We start from the raw sequence: 21,013 nt of genomic DNA, 5'->3' as shown, positions 1-21,013 counted from the left end.
CCACCACTGAAGAACACTCTATACATTCCACCACTGAAGAACACTCTATACATTCTACCACTGAAGAACAACTCGATACATTCCACCACTGAAGAACAACTCTATACATTCCTCCACTGAAGAACACTCTATACATTCCTCCACTGAAGAACACTCTATACATTCCTCCACTGAAGAACACTCTATACATTCCTCCACTGAAGAACACTCTATACATTCCTCCACTGAAGAACACTCTATACATTCTACCACTGAAGAACAACTCAATACATTCCTCCACTGAAGAACACTCTATGCATTCCTCCACTGAAGAACACTCTATACACTCTACCACTTAAGAACACTCTATACATTCCTCCACTTAAGAACACTCTATACATTCTACCACTGAAGAACACTCTATACACCCTACCACTGAAGAACACTCTATACATTCTACCACTGAAGAACTCTCTATACATTCCTCCACTTAAGAACACTCTATACATTCCTCCACTGAAGAACACTCTATACATTCCTCCACTTAAGAACACTCTATACATTCTACGACTGAAAAACAACTCTTTACATTCCTCCACTGAAGAACACTCTATACACTCTACCACTTAAGAACACTCTATACATTCCTCCACTTAAGAACACTCTATACATTCTACCACTGAAGAACACTCTATACACTCCACCACTGAAGAACACTCTATACATTCTACCACTGAAAAACTCTCTATACATTCCTCCACTTAAGAACACTCTATACATTCCTCCACTGAAGAACACTCTATACATTCCTCCACTTAAGAACACTCTATACATTCTACCACTGAAGAACACTCTATACATTCTACCACTGAAGAACACTCTATACATTCCTTCTCTGAAGAACAACTCTATACACTCTACCACTGAAGAACACTCTATACATTCTACCACTGAAAAACTCTATATGTTCTACCACTGAAGAATAACTCTATACATTTTATCACTGAAGAACTCTATTCTACCACTGAAGAACACTCTATACATTCCACCACTGAAGAACACTCTATACATTCTACCACTGAAGAACAACTCTATACATTCCTCCACTGAAGAACAACTCTATACAATCCTCCACTGAAGAACACTCTATACATTCTACCACTGAAGAACAACTCTATACACTCTACCACTGAAGAACAACTCTATACACTCTACCACTGAAGAACAACTCTATACATTCCTCCACTGAAGAACAACTCTATACATTCCTCCACTGAAGAACAACTCTATACATTCCTCCACTGAAGAACACTCTATACACTCTACCACTGAAGAACACTCTATACATTTCTCCACTGAAGAACACTCTATACATTCCTCCACTGAAGAACACTCTATACACTCCTCCACTGAAGAACACTCTATACACTCCTCCACTGAAGAACACTCTATACATTCCTCCACTGAAGAACACTCTATACACTCCTCCACTGAAGAACACTCTATACACTCCTCCACTGAAGAACACTCTATACATTCCTCCACTGAAGAACACTCTATACATTCTACCACTGAAGAACAACTCTATACATTCCACCACTGAAGAACACTCTATACATTCCACCACTGAAGAACACTCTATACATTCCACCACTGAAGAACACTCTATACATTCTACCACTGAAGAACAACTCGATACATTCTACCACTGAAGAACAACTCTATACATTCCTCCACTGAAGAACACTCTATACATTCCTCCACTAAAGAACACTCTATACATTCCTCCACTGAAGAACACTCTATACATTCCTCCACTGAAGAACACTCTATACATTCCTCCACTGAAGAACACTCTATACATTCTACCACTGAAGAACAACTCAATACATTCCTCCACTGAAGAACACTCTATACATTCCTCCACTGAAGAACACTCTATACATTCTACCACTGAAGAACAACTCAATACATTCCTCCACTGAAGAACACTCTATACATTCCTCCACTGAAGAACACTCTATACATTCCTCCACTGAAGAACACTCTATACATTCTACCACTGAAGAACTCAATACATTCCTCCACTGAAGAACACTCTATACATTCCTCCACTGAAGAACACTCTATACATTCTACCACTGAAGAACAACTCTATACATTCCTCCACTGAAGAACACTCTAAACATTCCTCCACTGAAGAACACTCTATACACTCTACCACTGAAGAACACTCTATACACTCTACCACTGAAGGACACTCTATACATTCCTCCACTGAAGGACACTCTATACACTCTACCACTGAAGAACACTCTATACATTCCTCCACTGAAGAACACTCTATACATTCCTCCACCGAAGGACACTCTATACATTCCACCACCGAAGGACACTCTATACATTCCACCACTGAAGGACACTCTATACACTCTACCACTGAAGGACACTCTATACATTCCTCCACCGAAGAACACTCTATACATTCCTCCACCGAAGAACACTCTATACATTCCACCACCGAAGAACACTCTATACATTCCTCCACCGAAGAACACTCTATACATTCCTCCACCGAAGAACACTCTATACATTCCTCCACTGAAGAACACTCTATACACTCTACCACCGAAGAACACTCTATACATTCCACCACTGAAGAACACTCTATACATTCCACCACCGAAGAACACTCTATACATTCCTCCACCGAAGAACACTCTATACATTCCTCCACCGAAGAACACTCTATACATTCCTCCACTGAAGAACACTCTATACACTCTACCACTGAAGAACACTCTATACACTCTACCACTGAAGAACACTCTATACATTCCTCCACTGAAGAACACTCTATACATTCCTCCACCGAAGAACACTCTATACATTCTTCCACCGAAGAACACTCTATACATTCTTCCACCGAAGAACACTCTATACATTCCTCCACCGAAGGACACTCTATACATTCCACCACTGAAGGACACTCTATACACTCTACCACTGAAGGACACTCTATACATTCCTCCACTGAAGGACACTCTATACACTCTACCACTGAAGAACACTCTATACATTCCTCCACTGAAGAACACTCTATACACTCTACCACTGAAGAACACTCTATACATTCCACCACTGAAGGACACTCTATACATTCCACCACTGAAGGACACTCTATACATTCCTCCACTGAAGGACACTCTATACACTCTACCACTGAAGAACACTCTATACACTCCTCCACTGAAGAACACTCTATACATTCCTCCACTGAAGAACACTCTATACATTCCTCCACCGAAGAACACTCTATACACTCTACCACCGAAGAACACTCTATACATTGCTCCACCGAAGAACACTCTATACACTCTACCACTGAAGAACACTCTATACATTCCACCACTGAAGAACACTCTATACATTCCTCCACCGAAGAACACTCTATACATTCCTCCACTGAAGGACACTCTATACATTCCACCACTGAAGGACACTCTATACACTCTACCACTGAAGGACACTCTATACATTCCTCCACCGAAGAACACTCTATACATTCCTCCACCGAAGAACACTCTATACATTCCTCCACTGAAGAACACTCTATACACTCTACCACTGAAGAACACTCTATACACTCTACCACTGAAGAACACTCTATACATTCCTCCACTGAAGAACACTCTATACACTCTACCACTGAAGGACACTCTATACATTCCTCCACTGAAGAACACTCTATACATTCCTCCACTGAAGAACACTCTATACATTCCTCCACCGAAGAACACTCCATACATTACTCCACCGAAGAACACTCCATACATTACTCCACTGAAGGACACTCTATACACTCTACCACTGAAGGACACTCTATACATTCCTCCACTGAAGAACACTCTATACACTCTACCACTGAAGAACACTCTATACATTCCTCCACTGAAGAACACTCTATACACTCTACCACTGAAGAACACTCTATACATTCCTCCACTGAAGAACACTCTATACATTCCTCCACTGAAGGACACTCTATACATTCCTCCACTGAAGGACACTCTATACACTCTACCACTGAAGGACACTCTATACACTCTACCACTGAAGAACACTCTATACATTCCTCCACTGAAGAACACTCTATACATTCCTCCACTGAAGAACACTCTATACATTCCTCCACCGAAGAATACTCTATACACTCTACCACTGAAGAACACTCTATACATTCCTCCACTGAAGGACACTCTATACACTCTACCACTGAAGGACACTCTATACATTCCACCACTGAAGAACACTCTATACATTCCACCACTGAAGGACACTCTATACATTCCTCCACTGAAGGACACTCTATACACTCTACCACTGAAGGACACTCTATACATTCCTCCACCGAAGAACACTCTATACATTCCTCCACCGAAGAACACTCTATACATTCCACCACTGAAGGACACTCTATACACTCTACCACTGAAGAACACTCTATACATTCCTCCACTGAAGAACACTCTATACACTCTACCACTGAAGAACACTCTATACATTCCTCCACTGAAGAACACTCTATACACTCTACCACTGAAGAACACTCTATACATTCCTCCACTGAAGAACACTCTATACATTCCACCACTGAAGGACACTCTATACATTCCTCCACTGAAGGACACTCTATACACTCTACCACTGAAGAACACTCTATACACTCCTCCACTGAAGAACACTCTATACATTCCTCCACTGAAGAACACTCTATACACTCCACCACCGAAGAACACTCTATACATTCCTCCACTGAAGAACACTCTATACATTCCTCCACCGAAGAACACTCTATACACTCTACCACTGAAGAACACTCTATACATTCCTCCACTGAAGAACACTCTATACACTCTACCACTGAAGAACACTCTATACATTCCACCACTGAAGAACACTCTATACATTCCTCCACCGAAGAACACTCTATACATTCCTCCACTGAAGGACACTCTATACACTCTACCACTGAAGGAGACTCTATACATTCCTCCACCGAAGAACACTCTATACATTCCTCCACTGAAGAACACTCTATACACTCTACCACTGAAGAACACTCTATACATTCCTCCACTGAAGAACACTCTATACACTCTACCACTGAAGAACACTCTATACACTCTACCACTGAAGAACACTCTATACATTCCTCCACTGAAGAACACTCTATACACTCTACCACTGAAGGACACTCTATACATTCCTCCACTGAAGGACACTCTATACATTCCTCCACTGAAGAACACTCTATACATTCCTCCACCGAAGAACACTCTATACATTCCTCCACCGAAGAACACTCTATACATTCCACCACTGAAGGACACTCTATACACTCTACCACTGAAGGACACTCTATACATTCCTCCACTGAAGAACACTCTATACATTCCTCCACTGAAGGACACTCTATACATTCCTCCACCGAAGAACACTCTATACACTCTACCACTGAAGAACACTCTATACATTCCTCCACTGAAGAACACTCTATACACTCTACCACTGAAGAACACTCTATACATTCCTCCACTGAAGAACACTCTATACATTCCTCCACCGAAGAACACTCTATACATTCCACCACTGAAGAACACTCTATACTTTCCTCCACTGAAAAACACTCTATACACTCTACCACTGAAGAACACTCTATACACTCTACCACTGAAGAACACTCTATACATTCCTCCACTGAAGAACACTCTATACACTCTACCACTGAAGAACACTCTATACATTCCTCCACTGAAGAACACTCTATACACTCTACCACTGAAGAACACTCTATACATTCCACCACTGAAGAACACTCTATACACTCTACCACTGAAGAACACTCTATACATTCCACCACTGAAGAACACTCTATACATTCCTCCACCGAAGAACACTCTATACATTCCACCACTGAAGAACACTCTATACATTCCTCCACTGAAGGACACTCTATACACTCTACCACTGAAGGACACTCTATACATTCCTCCACCGAAGAACACTCTATACATTCCTCCACCGAAGAACACTCTATACATTCCACCACCGAAGAACACTCTATACATTCCTCCACTGAAGAACACTCTATACACTCTACCACTGAAGAACACTCTATACACTCTACCACTGAAGAACACTCTATACATTCCTCCACTGAAGAACACTCTATACACTCTACCACTGAAGGACACTCTATACATTCCTCCACTGAAGAACACTCTATACATTCCTCCACTGAAGAACACTCTATACATTCCTCCACCGAAGAACACTCCATACATTACTCCACCGAAGAACACTCTATACATTCCACCACTGAAGGACACTCTATACACTCTACCACTGAAGAACATTCTATACATTCCTCCACTGAAGAACACTCTATACACTCTACCACTGAAGAACACTCTATACATTCCTCCACTGAAGAACACTCTATACATTCCACCACTGAAGGACACTCTATACATTCCTCCACTGAAGGACACTCTATACACTCTACCACTGAAGAACACTCTATACACTCCTCCACCGAAGAACACTCTATACATTCCTCCACTGAAGAACACTCTATACACTCCACCACCGAAGAACACTCTATACATTCCTCCACCGAAGAACACTCTATACATTCCTCCACCGAAGAACACTCTATACACTCTACCACTGAAGAACACTCTATACATTCCTCCACTGAAGGACACTCTATACACTCTACCACTGAAGAACACTCTATACATTCTACCACTGAAGAACACTCTATACATTCCTCCACTGAAGGACACTCTATACACTCTACCACTGAAGGACACTCTATACATTCCTCCACCGAAGAACACTCTATACATTCCTCCACCGAAGAACACTCTATACATTCCACCACTGAAGGACACTCTATACACTCTACCACTGAAGAACACTCTATACATTCCTCCACTGAAGAACACTCTATACACTCTACCACTGAAGAACACTCTATACATTCCTCCACTGAAGAACACTCTATACACTCTACCACTGAAGAACACTCTATACATTCCTCCACTGAAGGACACTCTATACATTCCACCACTGAAGGACACTCTATACACTCTACCACTGAAGAACACTCTATACACTCCTCCACTGAAGAACACTCTATACATTCCTCCACTGAAGAACACTCTATACACTCCACCACCGAAGAACACTCTATACATTCCTCCACTGAAGAACACTCTATACATTCCTCCACCGAAGAACACTCTATACACTCTACCACTGAAGAACACTCTATACATTCCTCCACTGAAGAACACTCTATACACTCTACCACTGAAGAACACTCTATACATTCCACCACTGAAGAACACTCTATACATTCCTCCACCGAAGAACACTCTATACATTCCTCCACTGAAGGACACTCTATACACTCTACCACTGAAGGAGACTCTATACATTCCTCCACCGAAGAACACTCTATACATTCCTCCACTGAAGAACACTCTATACACTCTACCACTGAAGAACACTCTATACATTCCTCCACTGAAGAACACTCTATACACTCTACCACTGAAGAACACTCTATACACTCTACCACTGAAGAACACTCTATACATTCCTCCACTGAAGAACACTCTATACACTCTACCACTGAAGAACACTCTATACATTCCTCCACTGAAGGACACTCTATACATTCCTCCACTGAAGAACACTCTATACATTCCTCCACCGAAGAACACTCTATACATTCCTCCACCGAAGAACACTCTATACATTCCACCACTGAAGGACACTCTATACACTCTACCACTGAAGGACACTCTATACATTCCTCCACTGAAGAACACTCTATACATTCCTCCACTGAAGAACACTCTATACATTCCTCCACCGAAGAACACTCTATACACTCTACCACTGAAGAACACTCTATACATTCCTCCACTGAAGAACACTCTATACACTCTACCACTGAAGAACACTCTATACATTCCACCACTGAAGAACACTCTATACATTCCTCCACCGAAGAACACTCTATACATTCCACCACTGAAGAACACTCTATACATTCCTCCACCGAAGGACACTCTATACATTCCTCCACCGAAGAACACTCTATACATTCCACCACCGAAGAACACTCTATACATTCCACCACCGAAGAACACTCTATACATTCCTCCACTGAAGAACACTCTATACACTCTACCACTGAAGAACACTCTATACACTCTACCACTGAAGAACACTCTATACATTCCTCCACTGAAGGACACTCTATACACTCTACCACTGAAGGACACTCTATACATTCCTCCACCGAAGGACACTCTATACATTCCTCCACCGAAGAACACTCTATACATTCCTCCACCGAAGAACACTCTATACATTCCACCACTGAAGAACACTCTATACATTCCTCCACTGAAGGACACTCTATACACTCTACCACTGAAGAACACTCTATACATTCCTCCACTGAAGAACACTCTATACACTCTACCACTGAAGGACACTCTATACATTCCTCCACTGAAGAACACTCTATACACTCTACCACTGAAGGACACTCTATACATTCCTCCACTGAAGAACACTCTATACATTCCTCCACTGAAGAACACTCTATACATTCCTCCACCGAAGAACACTCTATACACTCTACCACTGAAGAACACTCTATACATTCCTCCACTGAAGAACACTCTATACACTCTACCACTGAAGAACACTCTATACATTCCACCACTGAAGAACACTCTATACATTCCTCCACCGAAGAACACTCTATACATTCCACCACGGAAGAACACTCTATACATTCCTCCACTGAAGGACACTCTATACACTCTACCACTGAAGGACACTCTATACATTCCTCCACCGAAGGACACTCTACATTCCACCACCGAAGAACACTCTATACATTCCACCACCGAAGAACACTCTATACATTCCTCCACTGAAGAACACTCTATACACTCTACCACTGAAGAACACTCTATACACTCTACCACTGAAGAACACTCTATACATTCCTCCACTGAAGGACACTCTATACACTCTACCACTGAAGGACACTCTATACATTCCTCCACTGAAGAACACTCTATACATTCCTCCACCGAAGAACACTCTATACATTCCTCCACCGAAGAACACTCTATACATTCCACCACTGAAGGACACTCTATACACTCTACCACTGAAGAACACTCTATACATTCCTCCACTGAAGAACACTCTATACACTCTACCACTGAAGAACACTCTATACATTCCTCCACTGAAGAACACTCTATACACTCTACCACTGAAGAACACTCTATACATTCCACCACTGAAGAACACTCTATACATTCCTCCACCGAAGAACACTCTATACATTCCACCACTGAAGAACACTCTATACATTCCTCCACAGAAGGACACTCTATACACTCTACCTCTGAAGGACACTCTATACATTCCTCCACCGAAGAACACTCTATACATTCCTCCACCGAAGAACACTCTATACATTCCACCACTGAAGAACACTCTATACACTCTACCACTGAAGAACACTCTATACATTCCTCCACTGAAGAACACTCTATACACTCTACCACTGAAGGACACTCTATACATTCCTCCACTGAAGAACACTCTATACATTCCTCCACTGAAGAACACTCTATACATTCCTCCACCGAAGAACACTCTATACATTCCTCCACCGAAGAACACTCTATACATTCCACCACTGAAGGACACTCTATACACTCTACCTCTGAAGGACACTCTATACATTCCTCCACCGAAGAACACTCTATACATTCCTCCACCGAAGAACACTCTATACATTCCACCACCGAAGAACACTCTATACATTCCTCCACTGAAGGACACTCTATACATTCCTCCACTGAAGAACACTCTATACACTCTACCACTGAAGAACACTCTATACATTCCTCCACTGACGAACACTCTATACACTCTACCACCGAAGAACACTCTATACATTCCACCACCGAAGAACACTCTATACATTCCTCCACTGAAGGACACTCTATACACTCTACCACTGAAGGACACTCTATACATTCCTCCACTGAAGAACACTCTATACATTCCTCCACTGAAGAACACTCTATACACTCTACCACTGAAGAACACTCTATACATTCCACCACCGAAGAACACTCTATACATTCCACCACTGAAGAACACTCTATACATTCCTCCACTGAAGAACACTCTATACACTCTACCACTGAAGGACACTCTATACATTCCTCCACTGAAGAACACTCTATACACTCTACCACTGAAGGACACTCTATACATTCCTCCACTGAAGAACACTCTATACATTCCACCACTGAAGGACACTCTATACATTCTACCACTGAAGAACACTCTATACACTCTACCACTGAAGAACACTCTATACATTCCTCCACTGAAGAACACTCTATACACTCTACCACTGAAGAACACTCTATACATTCCACCACTGAAGAACACTCTATACATTCCTCCACTGAAGAACAACTCTATTCTACCACTGAAGAACACTCTATACATTCTACCACTGAAGGACACTCTATACATTCCTCCACTGAAGAACACTCTATACATTCCACCACTGAAGGACACTCTATACATTCTACCACTGAAGAACAGTCTATACACTCTACCACTGAAGAACACCTGGGTAGTTTCTCCAAGTATTTACTGAGTGCCCAAATTATTATTCACACATGAAGTTAGAAAGATTTCATTCACTGACTTGTTCAGCCATCAGAAATCATACTGCAGATCTGTAAAGAGATCTCTGTCCTAATTATTTCTCTTACCTCAAGCTAACATCCTCATTGACATTACAAAGTGGAAATCTGAACTTTTTCCTAGCCAATCAGAATTTAAGGCCATCTTCTATCTCTGTACATTCAGTAACAGTGGCTGCTGTTCTATTTTAGCCCCTGTCACATGTAAGCAATAAACATACAAGGACAAGCTCAATCTTATGAAATCCTAAGCTGCCGCTAGATATCATTTATTTCAAGGCTCAGATCACAACATCCATAAAAGAAAAGCTTTTCTGATCCTTCATGGACCAGCTCACATTTCACCTTATTCATGAAATCACTCCTGATCTTCTTAGTACAAAATCTCTAAAGTCCTATAATACTATTTGAATTTCTCTTATGACATTTCTCCCGTACTACCTTTTCCATCTTATCTCTAATACTGGAAATTAATTCCTTGAAGTAGAAGACTATATCTTTATATAACCCTAGGACCGAATCAGGTTAGAGTATCTATCAAGTATTTAACACTGAAATATATTAATGTTAAATATTTGATAAACATTAATTAATGAATATATTTCTGGCTTCTATGAACTCTCAACAGTTATTTTAAAAACAAAGAATACAAAAACAAACAAATAATACAAAAAATACACAGTATGTTCAATAACATTTATAAGAAATATTTAGGCGGGGCACAGTGGCGTACTCCTGTAATCCCAGCACTCTGGGTGGCCGAGACAGGAGGTCAAGGCAGGTGGATCACCTGAGGTTGGGAGTTCGAGACCAGCCTGAACACTATGGAGAAACCCCATCTCTCCCAAAAATACAAAATTAGCTGGGCATGGTGGCGCATGCCTGTAATCCCAGCTACTTGGGAGACTGAGGCAGGAAAATCGCTTGAATCTGGGAGGTGGAGGCTGCAGTGAGCCAAGATGGCGCCATTGCACTCCAGGCTGAGCAACAAGAGCGAAACTCCATCTCAAAGAAAAAATGTAAATATAAATCACTGGAACTAAACTTCATTTGCTACAGTTAAATACCTGTCATGAAATTCACTCCCTTAGGTTCAACTATTCAAAAAATTATTACAGATGAATAGTTTCTTTTTAGGGCCCAATCTCAGTTATATATACTTTTCTTGAGACAGAGTCTCATGCTGGAGTGCTGTGGTACCATCATGGCTCACTGTGGCCTTGGTCTCCTAGGCTCAAGCCATCTTCCCACCTCAGCCTCCCAAGTGGCTGGGACCAGAAGGAGGTTCCAGGCTACCACACCTGGCTAATTTTTAAAAATTTTGTAGAGACAGGGTCTCCCTGTATTGCCCAAGCTGGTCTCAGATTCCTGGATTCAACTGATCTTCCCAAAGTTCTGGGATTACAGGCATGAACCACTGTGCTAGGCTTCAGTTATACATATTTTGAGGATACAATGGGATATTAGCTGTATACACAGAATTATGTTCAACCTACTGGAGATTATTTTTATGTTTTTCAACATACAGAATAAAAATCAATTTGGAAGTTAGTTTGTCAAACATATTTTTACATATCTGAAAAAGGTTTAGTTCTTTTATTCGAACAAAGATTTATTCTAAAATTCTGATATTGCTGATAAAGAAGTTAACAAGCCATATATATTAGTGTTCAATTACGGCCTACAATCGAGATGGTTATAAATAATATAAATACAAAAATGGTTATATATATATAATGGCAATATATAATGGTTATAAATAACATAAATATAAATAAATAAGCTTCCAGATTCTCAAAAATAACTAAATGTATAGAGTTCCACATTATATCTAAAGCATTCAATTCTGAGTGTCACTTTGGAAGATTCAACAAATCCTAAAGTTCTTGGATGATAAGACAAGGAGTCTGAAGGTCATTTTCTACGCAGAATGTAATAGTAGCCTCCACATAATTAAAGAGTTCTCATATACAAAAGAGAATTTGCTTTCTATAACTTTCCTGAAGTGCCAGGCATGCTTTAATTCAAGTTAAGAGGCCAAGCACAGTGGCTCATGCTTGTGAGGTAGTAAGCTCTTTCGCTGAATATATTTAAGCTGGAGTTAGTCATCCATTAGGCAGACTATTAAAGGAACATCTCACTTGGATGGAGATAAGAGCTCATGATTTATAAGATCCTTTGCAATTCTAAACTCTGAATATAATTTAGACTATGTATAAACTGAAGTGACTTTTAAATGACTTAAATGTTTAAGAAACAGTGTTATGCCTATTGAAGGCTACTGAAATTTTTACCAGGTTTTAGATCTAAACAAACACCTAGTCATAGAGGAAACAGAAAACACAAAGAGTACTGATGCATTTCCTCCACACTGAGCAGACGCTAAAGACAGTACACTATGAACACACAAATAACAGCTTCTCATTAAAGCTTCCTTTCAAAACTTACCGGAATTCTGCTGGATTCCCCATCGTACTCTCATCCTGAACTGCCGGGCACCACTTTGCTGGAGGAGTCTTCTGTTTAGTCTTGGAAAATTCTGCTTCTTCCCTTCCTTTCGATTCAACTTGATGATATCATCTATGATAGAGGAAATGCCAATTATTTTCATTTTAACTTAACTGAATTACTAGTTTCATTTTCCAGCTGATAGATTTCCTATGTTCCTAACTTCTCTTCTATTTTGAAAGCACTTCCATAAGAGGATAACAACAAGAATCAGCCATTTTTCAATAGCCCAAAGCAGATCTACCAATTAATGAAGAGTGCTATTAGCCATAGTATTTCTTTACCTGATGAATCTAAGCAGAAGCTTGTTTACAAAAGTTATTCCTACTTACTTTCCATAATGACAGAAGCCTCCATTTTTTAAAGATGACCCCCTTCTGGCCGGGCACAGTGGCTCACGCCTATAATCCCAGCACTTTGGGAGGATGAGGTGGGAGGATCATCTGAGGTCAGGAGTTCGGGACTGGCCTGACCAACATGGTGAAACCCTGTCTCTACTAAAAATACAAAAAAAAAAAAAAAAATAGCCAGGTATGGTGGTATGCGCCTATAATCCCAGCTACTCGGGAGGCTGAGGCAGGAGAATTGGTTGAACTCGGGAGGCGGAGGTTGCAGTGAGCCAAGATTGCACCACTGCACTCCAGCCTGGGTGACGGAGGGAGACTCCATCAAAAAAAAAAAAGAAGGAAAAAAAGATGACCACCTTCCAATATGTAGGTAATCAAAAATTAAACCATTCAACTAAAATACTAAATGCTGAAATTCAGCCAATATTTATTGAGCATATACTACATGCAGTGAATATATGTGTCAGGTTGTGCTGTAACTGAAACAAAAGTAAAATACGGTCCCTTTTCTAACTGATGGAAACAGACACGCAAATAGCAAATACAAAATTAAACAAGTGCCATAATAAAGGTATAGTACAAAAAAATACTAATGGCTCACCTCTAGCAAAGTACTTCAAGGTTACCTTATTTTTCTTTCTACACGGATCTGAGCCTCATTACTTCCAAACATACTACCAAACTGCCCCAAGGTAATTCACAAACAAAAATACCACAACAGAACAAAGTGAAGACCAGAAAATTAAATGTACTCCAGATTCCCATTTATATCTGTTAAAAGAGGTTACTAGAAGCCAAACATACTCCTTTAAGAAATATCCAGCTGGGCACAGGGGCACATGCCTGCAATCCCAGCACTTTGGGAGGTGAGATGGGAGACTGCTTCAGTCCAAGAGTTCAAGACCAACCTGGGCAACACAGCAAAACCTCATCTCCACAGATAATTTTTAAAAATAGTCAGGCACGGTGGTGCGTGCCCGTGGTACTCGGTACTCAGTGGTGCGTGCCCCAGCTACTCAGGAGGCTGAGGCGGGAGAATTCCTTGAGCTCAAGCGCTCGAGGCTGCAGTGAGCCACAGTCATGCCACCGCAGTCCAGCCTAGGCAACAGAGCAAGACTGTCTCTCAAAAAAAAAAATATATATATATATATACACACACACACACACACACACATTTTCTCCACAGTCCTAATTTCAGTATTATTTGATAATTGAGAAAGCAAATAAAACAAAGAAATTGCATACAGTCAACAACTTCTTTTTTTTTTTTTTTTTTGAGACGGAGTCTTGCTCTGTAGCCCGGGCTGGAGTGCAGTGGCCGGATCTCGGCTCACTGCAAGCTCCGCCTCCCGGGTTCACGCCATTCTCCTGCCTCAGCCTCCGGAGTAGCTGGGAGTACAGGCGCCCGCCACCTCGCCCGGCTAGTTTTTTGTATTTTTAGTAGAGACAGGGTTTCACCGTGTTAACCAGGATGGTCTCGATCTCCTGACCTCGTGATCCGCCCGTCTCGGCCTCCCAAAGTGCTGGAATTACAGGCTTGAGCCACCGCGCCCGGCCACAACTTCTTAATAAAACTCTACAAAACTAATTAAACTCAATTTTTTTTATCACTATAATTAGTCTTTCCAGAAGTCAGAGAAGGAAATGTAACTCGAAGGTCCTTTGTGATATTTACTGTTCTACCTAACCCATCTCTAATCTTTAACCCATCTCTAATCTTTAAGACTCTCAATTACACTCAAATATTCACACAAAATCTCTCAAATCTCCCCAAAGGATTTAGTTGTCTTCTTAAAATTAATGTCCAACTGCAAAAGAGTTCACAGTTCATCAAAGTTAAGGGCACTCAAAAACTGTTGTAAAAAATTAAAAGGTCTCATGAACATCAGATATATAAACATGCATCTCAACAAGCATCAAGCGAATACTTAGGAAGACACTCTTTATGAGACACTGCTTTCCTTTAACAAAGTGCTACTTACTCTTCCTTCATCAAAAGTCTAAAATCTCAAGCCTTGAGAGTAAATCAAAAAAATGAATTTGGTCTGGGAAGCATTAAAAAAAAAGAGGCAAAGTACAATGTTGACTAACAAAGTTAATCTTAAAATACAGCATATGGGCTGGGCGCGGTGGCTCACGCCTGTAATCCCAGCACTTTGGGAGGGTGTGGGCGGATCACGAGGTCAGGAGATGGAGACCATCCTGGCTAACACAGTGAAACCCCGTGTCTGCTAAAAAAAAAAAATACAAAAAATTAGCCAGGCGTGGTGGCGGGTGCTTGTAGTCCCAGCTACTCGAGAGGCTGAGGCAGGAGAATGGTGTGAACCCGGGAGGCGGAGCTTGCAGTAAGCCAAGATCGTGCCACTGCACTCCAGCCTGGGCGACAGAGCAAGACTCCGTATGAAAAAATAAATAAAATAAAATACAGCGTATAAAGTCTAAATATAACTAAAAATCAGAAGTAGAGCATATTAAATACAAAATTACATTTCACATTTCAACATTTTACTACCTATATCTTCAAATAAGTCAAATGAGCTACCATGGCTGAGGCGCTTCTCTCAATCTAAAAAAAGAAAATGGTTTTCTCCTGCCCAATGAATAGATACATAGGTATCAGAATTTTTTTAAAAAAATTCCTTACAATGAGCTATTTTAAGTTTCTCCCCTAGCACTAGGGGAATATACACGGTAATAGTAATAGCAGCAGCAGTAGTGGTGGTAGTAAGTACTACAGTACAGGCATTAGTAACGTTAGTACCAACAGTTCTGACATGTATTCATTTAATTCACAACAATCCTATGAAACAAGTATCATCATAACACCCGTTTTCAAATTAAGAAATTGAACCATGAGGGCAGCTATTGGTGAACTCGGTACTCTATATGAAATTCATATACACCTAGCAAAGCCATGATTTAAAACAAAAAAATCAGGTTCTAAAACCTCTGCAAACCTGGTAAGATTAAACATTCACAAAGCATAATAACTGTCTAAGATAGACGATCATCTCTTCATCCCATTTCTGTAAAAATCTCACCAAAACGCAATAGAGAGACTGCTGTACGTTCCTGGGGAAGCTGCTTCAGCTCTCCACAGCACTTCATTGCTACCTCCAAGAGAACGACCCCTTGATTTTCTTCACTTGAACGTACTAATCATCAAACAAAACACATACAAAAAGCAAACAGGAAACGTAGACACTTAAGAAATCTAGGTGTAAAACAGTTTGAGGCTCTAGAACCAGACTGAAATCCTGGTACTACCACTTAACTACCCCGTATGACTTCAAGCAAGTTACTTACTTTCTCTATGCCTCAGATTTCTATAAAATGGAAATAACAACAAATAACAAAGGCATATATACATACATACATACATATAGTGTGTGTATAAAAATAATAGTCATATATAAACATACACTCATATATAGTGTGTGTATAAAAATAAAGCCCTATATACAGACATGCACACATATATACAGTGTAGTATAAAAATAAAGCCATATACATACACACATATACATAGTGTAGTATAAAAATAAAGCCATATACAGACATACACACATATACATAGTATAAAAATAACAGACATATATACAGACATACACACATAAAGTGCATGTATAAAAATAACAAAGGCATATATAGACACACACATATATATAGCGTATGTATAAAAATAACAAAGCCATATATACAGACATACACACATATAGTGTATGTATAAAAATAAAGCCATATATACAGACATACACGCACATATAGTATAGCATAAAAATAAACGCCTATATAGACATACACATATATATAATGTATGTATAAAAATAAAGCCATATATACAGACATACACACATATATACAGTGTATGTATAAAAATAACAAAGCCATATATACAGACACACACATATACATAGTGTATGTGGAAAAATAACAAAGGCCTATATAGACATACCCATATATATAGCGTATGTATAAAAATAAAGCCATACATACAGACACACATATATATAAAATGTATGTAGAAAAATAAAGGCATATATACAGACACACACACACATATAGAGAGTACGTAGAAAAATACAGTGCTGTATACCAGGTCCTGTTCTAAGCAGTTCACATATGCCTTCTGACTCATTTAATGTTTTCAGCAACCCTATGTGATAAATACTAATTACTATCACCTTTCTACAGATGAGGCACTGGGAAATCATCCGCCCACGGTTACATGGCTACAAAGTGGCAGAGGCAGGACCTGAACTGAGACAGTGTGGATCTGGATTTCACGCTGTCAATCACTAGGAATACAACCCTCCCAGACTTATCATGAGGATAAACTGAGTTAATATACAAAATGCTGGCCGGGTGCGGTGGCTCACGTCTGTAGGGGAAGCCGAGGTGGGCAGATCACCTGAGGTCAGGAGTTCGAGACCAGCCTGGCCAACATAGTGAAACCCTGTCTCTACTAAAAATAGGAAAATTAGCCGGCCATCAGTGGTGGCGGGCGCCTGTAATCCCAGCTACTCAGGAAGCTGAAGCAGAAGAACGGCTGGAACCCGAGAGGCAGAGGTTGCAGTGAGCCGAGATCACATCACTGCAATCCAACCTGGGCAACAGAGCCAGACTCCATCTCAAATAATTAATTAATTTAATTTAATGCCGAGTCCAGGACCTGAACTGAGACAGTGCGGTTCTGGGTTCCATGCTCTTGATCTGCTATAAGTACAATCCTCACAGAGTTATTATGAGGATAAACTGAGTTAATGCATAAAATGCTTAGTGCAGTACCTGGTAGGTAGTAGGCAATCAATATATATATAAATATTCATTATTACATTATTTCTTGGCCTTACCTCAAAAGGTTTCTCATTTTTTTTTGGGGGGGGGGGCGGACAGGGTCTCTGTCTACAGCCCAGGCTGGAGCGTAGTGGCGCAACCTCGGCTCATTGCAACCTACACCCGCGGGTTCCAGCTATTCTCATGCCTTAGCTGGGATTACGGGCAAGCGGTCACAACGCCTGGCTAATTTTAGTATTTTTAGTAGACACGGGATTTCACCTTGTTGCCTGGGCTGGTCTCAAACTCCTGGACTCAAGCCATCTGCCCGCCTCCGCCTTCAAAGGGCTGGGATTGCAGGCTTGAGTCACCGCGCCCAGCCCCGGCTTTCTCATTTCTTACAAGCTCACTACTAACCAGCAGCAAGGCAAGACTTGAGGCCAAACCTATTATTTCTGATCATTTCCTTAAATTCACATATGGACTGTGGCAATCCTAGAAACCAATAGTTCTCATCTCACCTGGAACCAAAAATGTTCCACCAGATAAACCACAACAAAAGACACACAAGACAACTGGGAAGAAATGACAACCGAAAGAAGGTTTCCCAGACGGTTATTACCCCAGAGGCCGTCCTGGGAAACGGTACGCCTCGGAATCCACCAGTCAGGTGCTTTTCAAAGATCCGAAAAGCTGCCGGCCGAAGAGCTGGCACAGCTGACTTACACCCAGCCAAGCTGACCACAGCGGCTGGTGCCCGGGTCGCGTTAGGGCTGAATTTCAAAGGAATCAACCACCCCCTGCTTTTTACATAATCGACAAGAAACCACGCCGGCCCTTAGGTACGCTCCCGAGCCCCACGCCGGACCGGGCTTCCCGCGAGCCACTTCCCAGCTCGCTGCCTTCTCCCCACCAGCTAACTCTGAGGCCTGGAGAGGGAGACCGCGCTTCCCTAGCGGCGCTCAGTCCACAGCACCCCGCAGGCGGCCGAGCGCCGCTTCCTTTCCGACACACGCTGCGGGGCCGCGGCCGGAGGGGGCCCGAGAGTCGCGCCCGGCGACCAGGGAAAGCTCCGGCCCCGGTTCAACCGATCGCAGCCCGGCCGGGCTCTCACGGGTCTTTCTTCAGAGGGCACGGTCGGTCGGACCATTCCGCTGGCTCCCGGATAACGCCCACCGCGAACGCGCTCCGGGGAAACCCGCGGACCCGTCGTCACAAAGAGCCGGCGGGCGGCGAGCCGTAGCCCCCTCGGGGGAGAAGAGACGCCCCCCGCGACCCTCCGAACCTCCCGGCCCGCAGCGCCCCGGTCCCCGCCCCCACAGCCCCTCCTCCGACCGCCGCGGCCGAGGGGGCGCCCGGGTCCCTCGCGGTCCCGCCGGGCACCTGGCGTCCAGCCTGCGCTCCCGGCTGTCCCCGGGGCCTCCGCTCGGGTCCGCCCACCGGCGAGAAAACTCCGCGGCAACTGCGGCCGACCGCCCCCGCCCCCACAAACCGCGCCGCCCGGTTCCGCCCGCGCCCTCCCCCGCACTCCAACTCGGTCCAACTAGGCCCCTCACCCAAAGACATATCTATTTTGTCGAGGTTTTCATTGCTGCGGGCCTTCGGCGGCGGCGAAGAGGTGGCCGTGGCTCCCACCAGCCGGGCACCAAAGCGGTTCATGGCTGGAGACGTCGCGCTGGGAGCGGGCGCCGGGAAGGCCGGAGTCGCAGGCCTGCCGCCTCCCACTCGCGCACGCAGCCCGCCGCACCGAGAGAGCGCGCACGCGCCGGCGCCGTCCTCCGCCTCCACCCGCGGCTGCGGGCGGGGCGGGGCCACCGACGCTCGCGGGCGACCAGAGCGGCCCCGCGCCGTGACTCGCTCCTAGCGGCCCTCGCAGGACCGGACGAGGCATTGCAGCCGCTGCGCTGGGCGCTCGCGAGGACCGCCGTTGTGAGCAGCTCGACTTTCCGCCCACACTGGGGGAGCTAGACCGCGAGCGCCTGTGAATCGTGGGCCTTCGGTGATCTCCTAATCCTCCGTGTCCTTCGAGTCCCTCCTGCTGCAGACAGGTCCCCTGTACTTCGGTACACGCGAGCCTTGCACGCCCACTGCAGTGCAGCCTCGGAGGCGGGACAGACCCCTGCGAGCGTAGATCGCAGCCGCATCCCAGCTCCCCTCTGCCTGCGCGCTCCTCCACCTACAGCTGCGCTGAGCTGCCGCCTCTGAACGCAAAGCAAACGCTGCAGTGACGGTTCCTGCGTCACCTTAACATCCACAGTAAATGCGAACGTTTCGCGTATCTGTACCGTCTCTCAATCGGCACTCTCCAAACATTTGGCACGGTGTTTGCTACCCTAATAAGACCTCAGCTTCCCTTGGGAGGGGTAAGTACCTCTGTTGAGGCAGCTGCATTTTCCTCTAATTCATTTGCATTGGGAATGGATAGAAGGGTTCGTTTACTTTTTAATCATCCCTACGGGAAAACAACTTAATATCTGATGAATTCCTGCATGATAACTTTTTTCCTTATATCCCCCCCTTCTTACCTCATTCGCCTTCCCTGAAGTAACTGCGTTTATGTGGAAG

The 21,013-nt window shown here is 43.0% G+C and overlaps 2 protein-coding genes across 2 annotated transcripts in view; one reads left to right on the top strand and one right to left on the bottom strand.

Annotated features, from left to right (window-relative positions):
* Positions 1–20,209, bottom strand: part of FYTTD1 (forty-two-three domain containing 1) — a 43,732-nt gene extending 23,523 nt beyond the window's left edge. Inside the window, exons 1-2 of the mRNA XM_008009693.3 lie at positions 20,005–20,209; positions 13,266–13,397 (exon numbers count right to left, since the gene is read on the bottom strand). Of these exons, the coding sequence (XP_008007884.1) occupies positions 13,266–13,397; positions 20,005–20,107 (235 nt within the window). The 5' untranslated portion in view covers positions 20,108–20,209. The remainder of the gene's footprint in view (positions 1–13,265; positions 13,398–20,004) is intronic.
* An 86-nt stretch (positions 20,210–20,295) lies between these two features.
* RUBCN (rubicon autophagy regulator) overlaps positions 20,296–21,013 on the top strand; it is a 68,273-nt gene continuing 67,555 nt past the window's right edge. Inside the window, exon 1 of the mRNA XM_073023802.1 lies at positions 20,296–20,811. The gene's annotated coding sequence lies outside the window, so the exon portion shown is untranslated. The remainder of the gene's footprint in view (positions 20,812–21,013) is intronic.

The sequence above is a fragment of the Chlorocebus sabaeus genome, chromosome 15 (genome assembly GCF_047675955.1).
Source record: "Chlorocebus sabaeus isolate Y175 chromosome 15, mChlSab1.0.hap1, whole genome shotgun sequence".
Lineage (NCBI taxonomy): Eukaryota > Metazoa > Chordata > Mammalia > Primates > Cercopithecidae > Chlorocebus > Chlorocebus sabaeus.
Note: the sequence above shows the minus strand (reverse complement) of the source record. Positions and strands in the feature narration are given on the sequence as shown.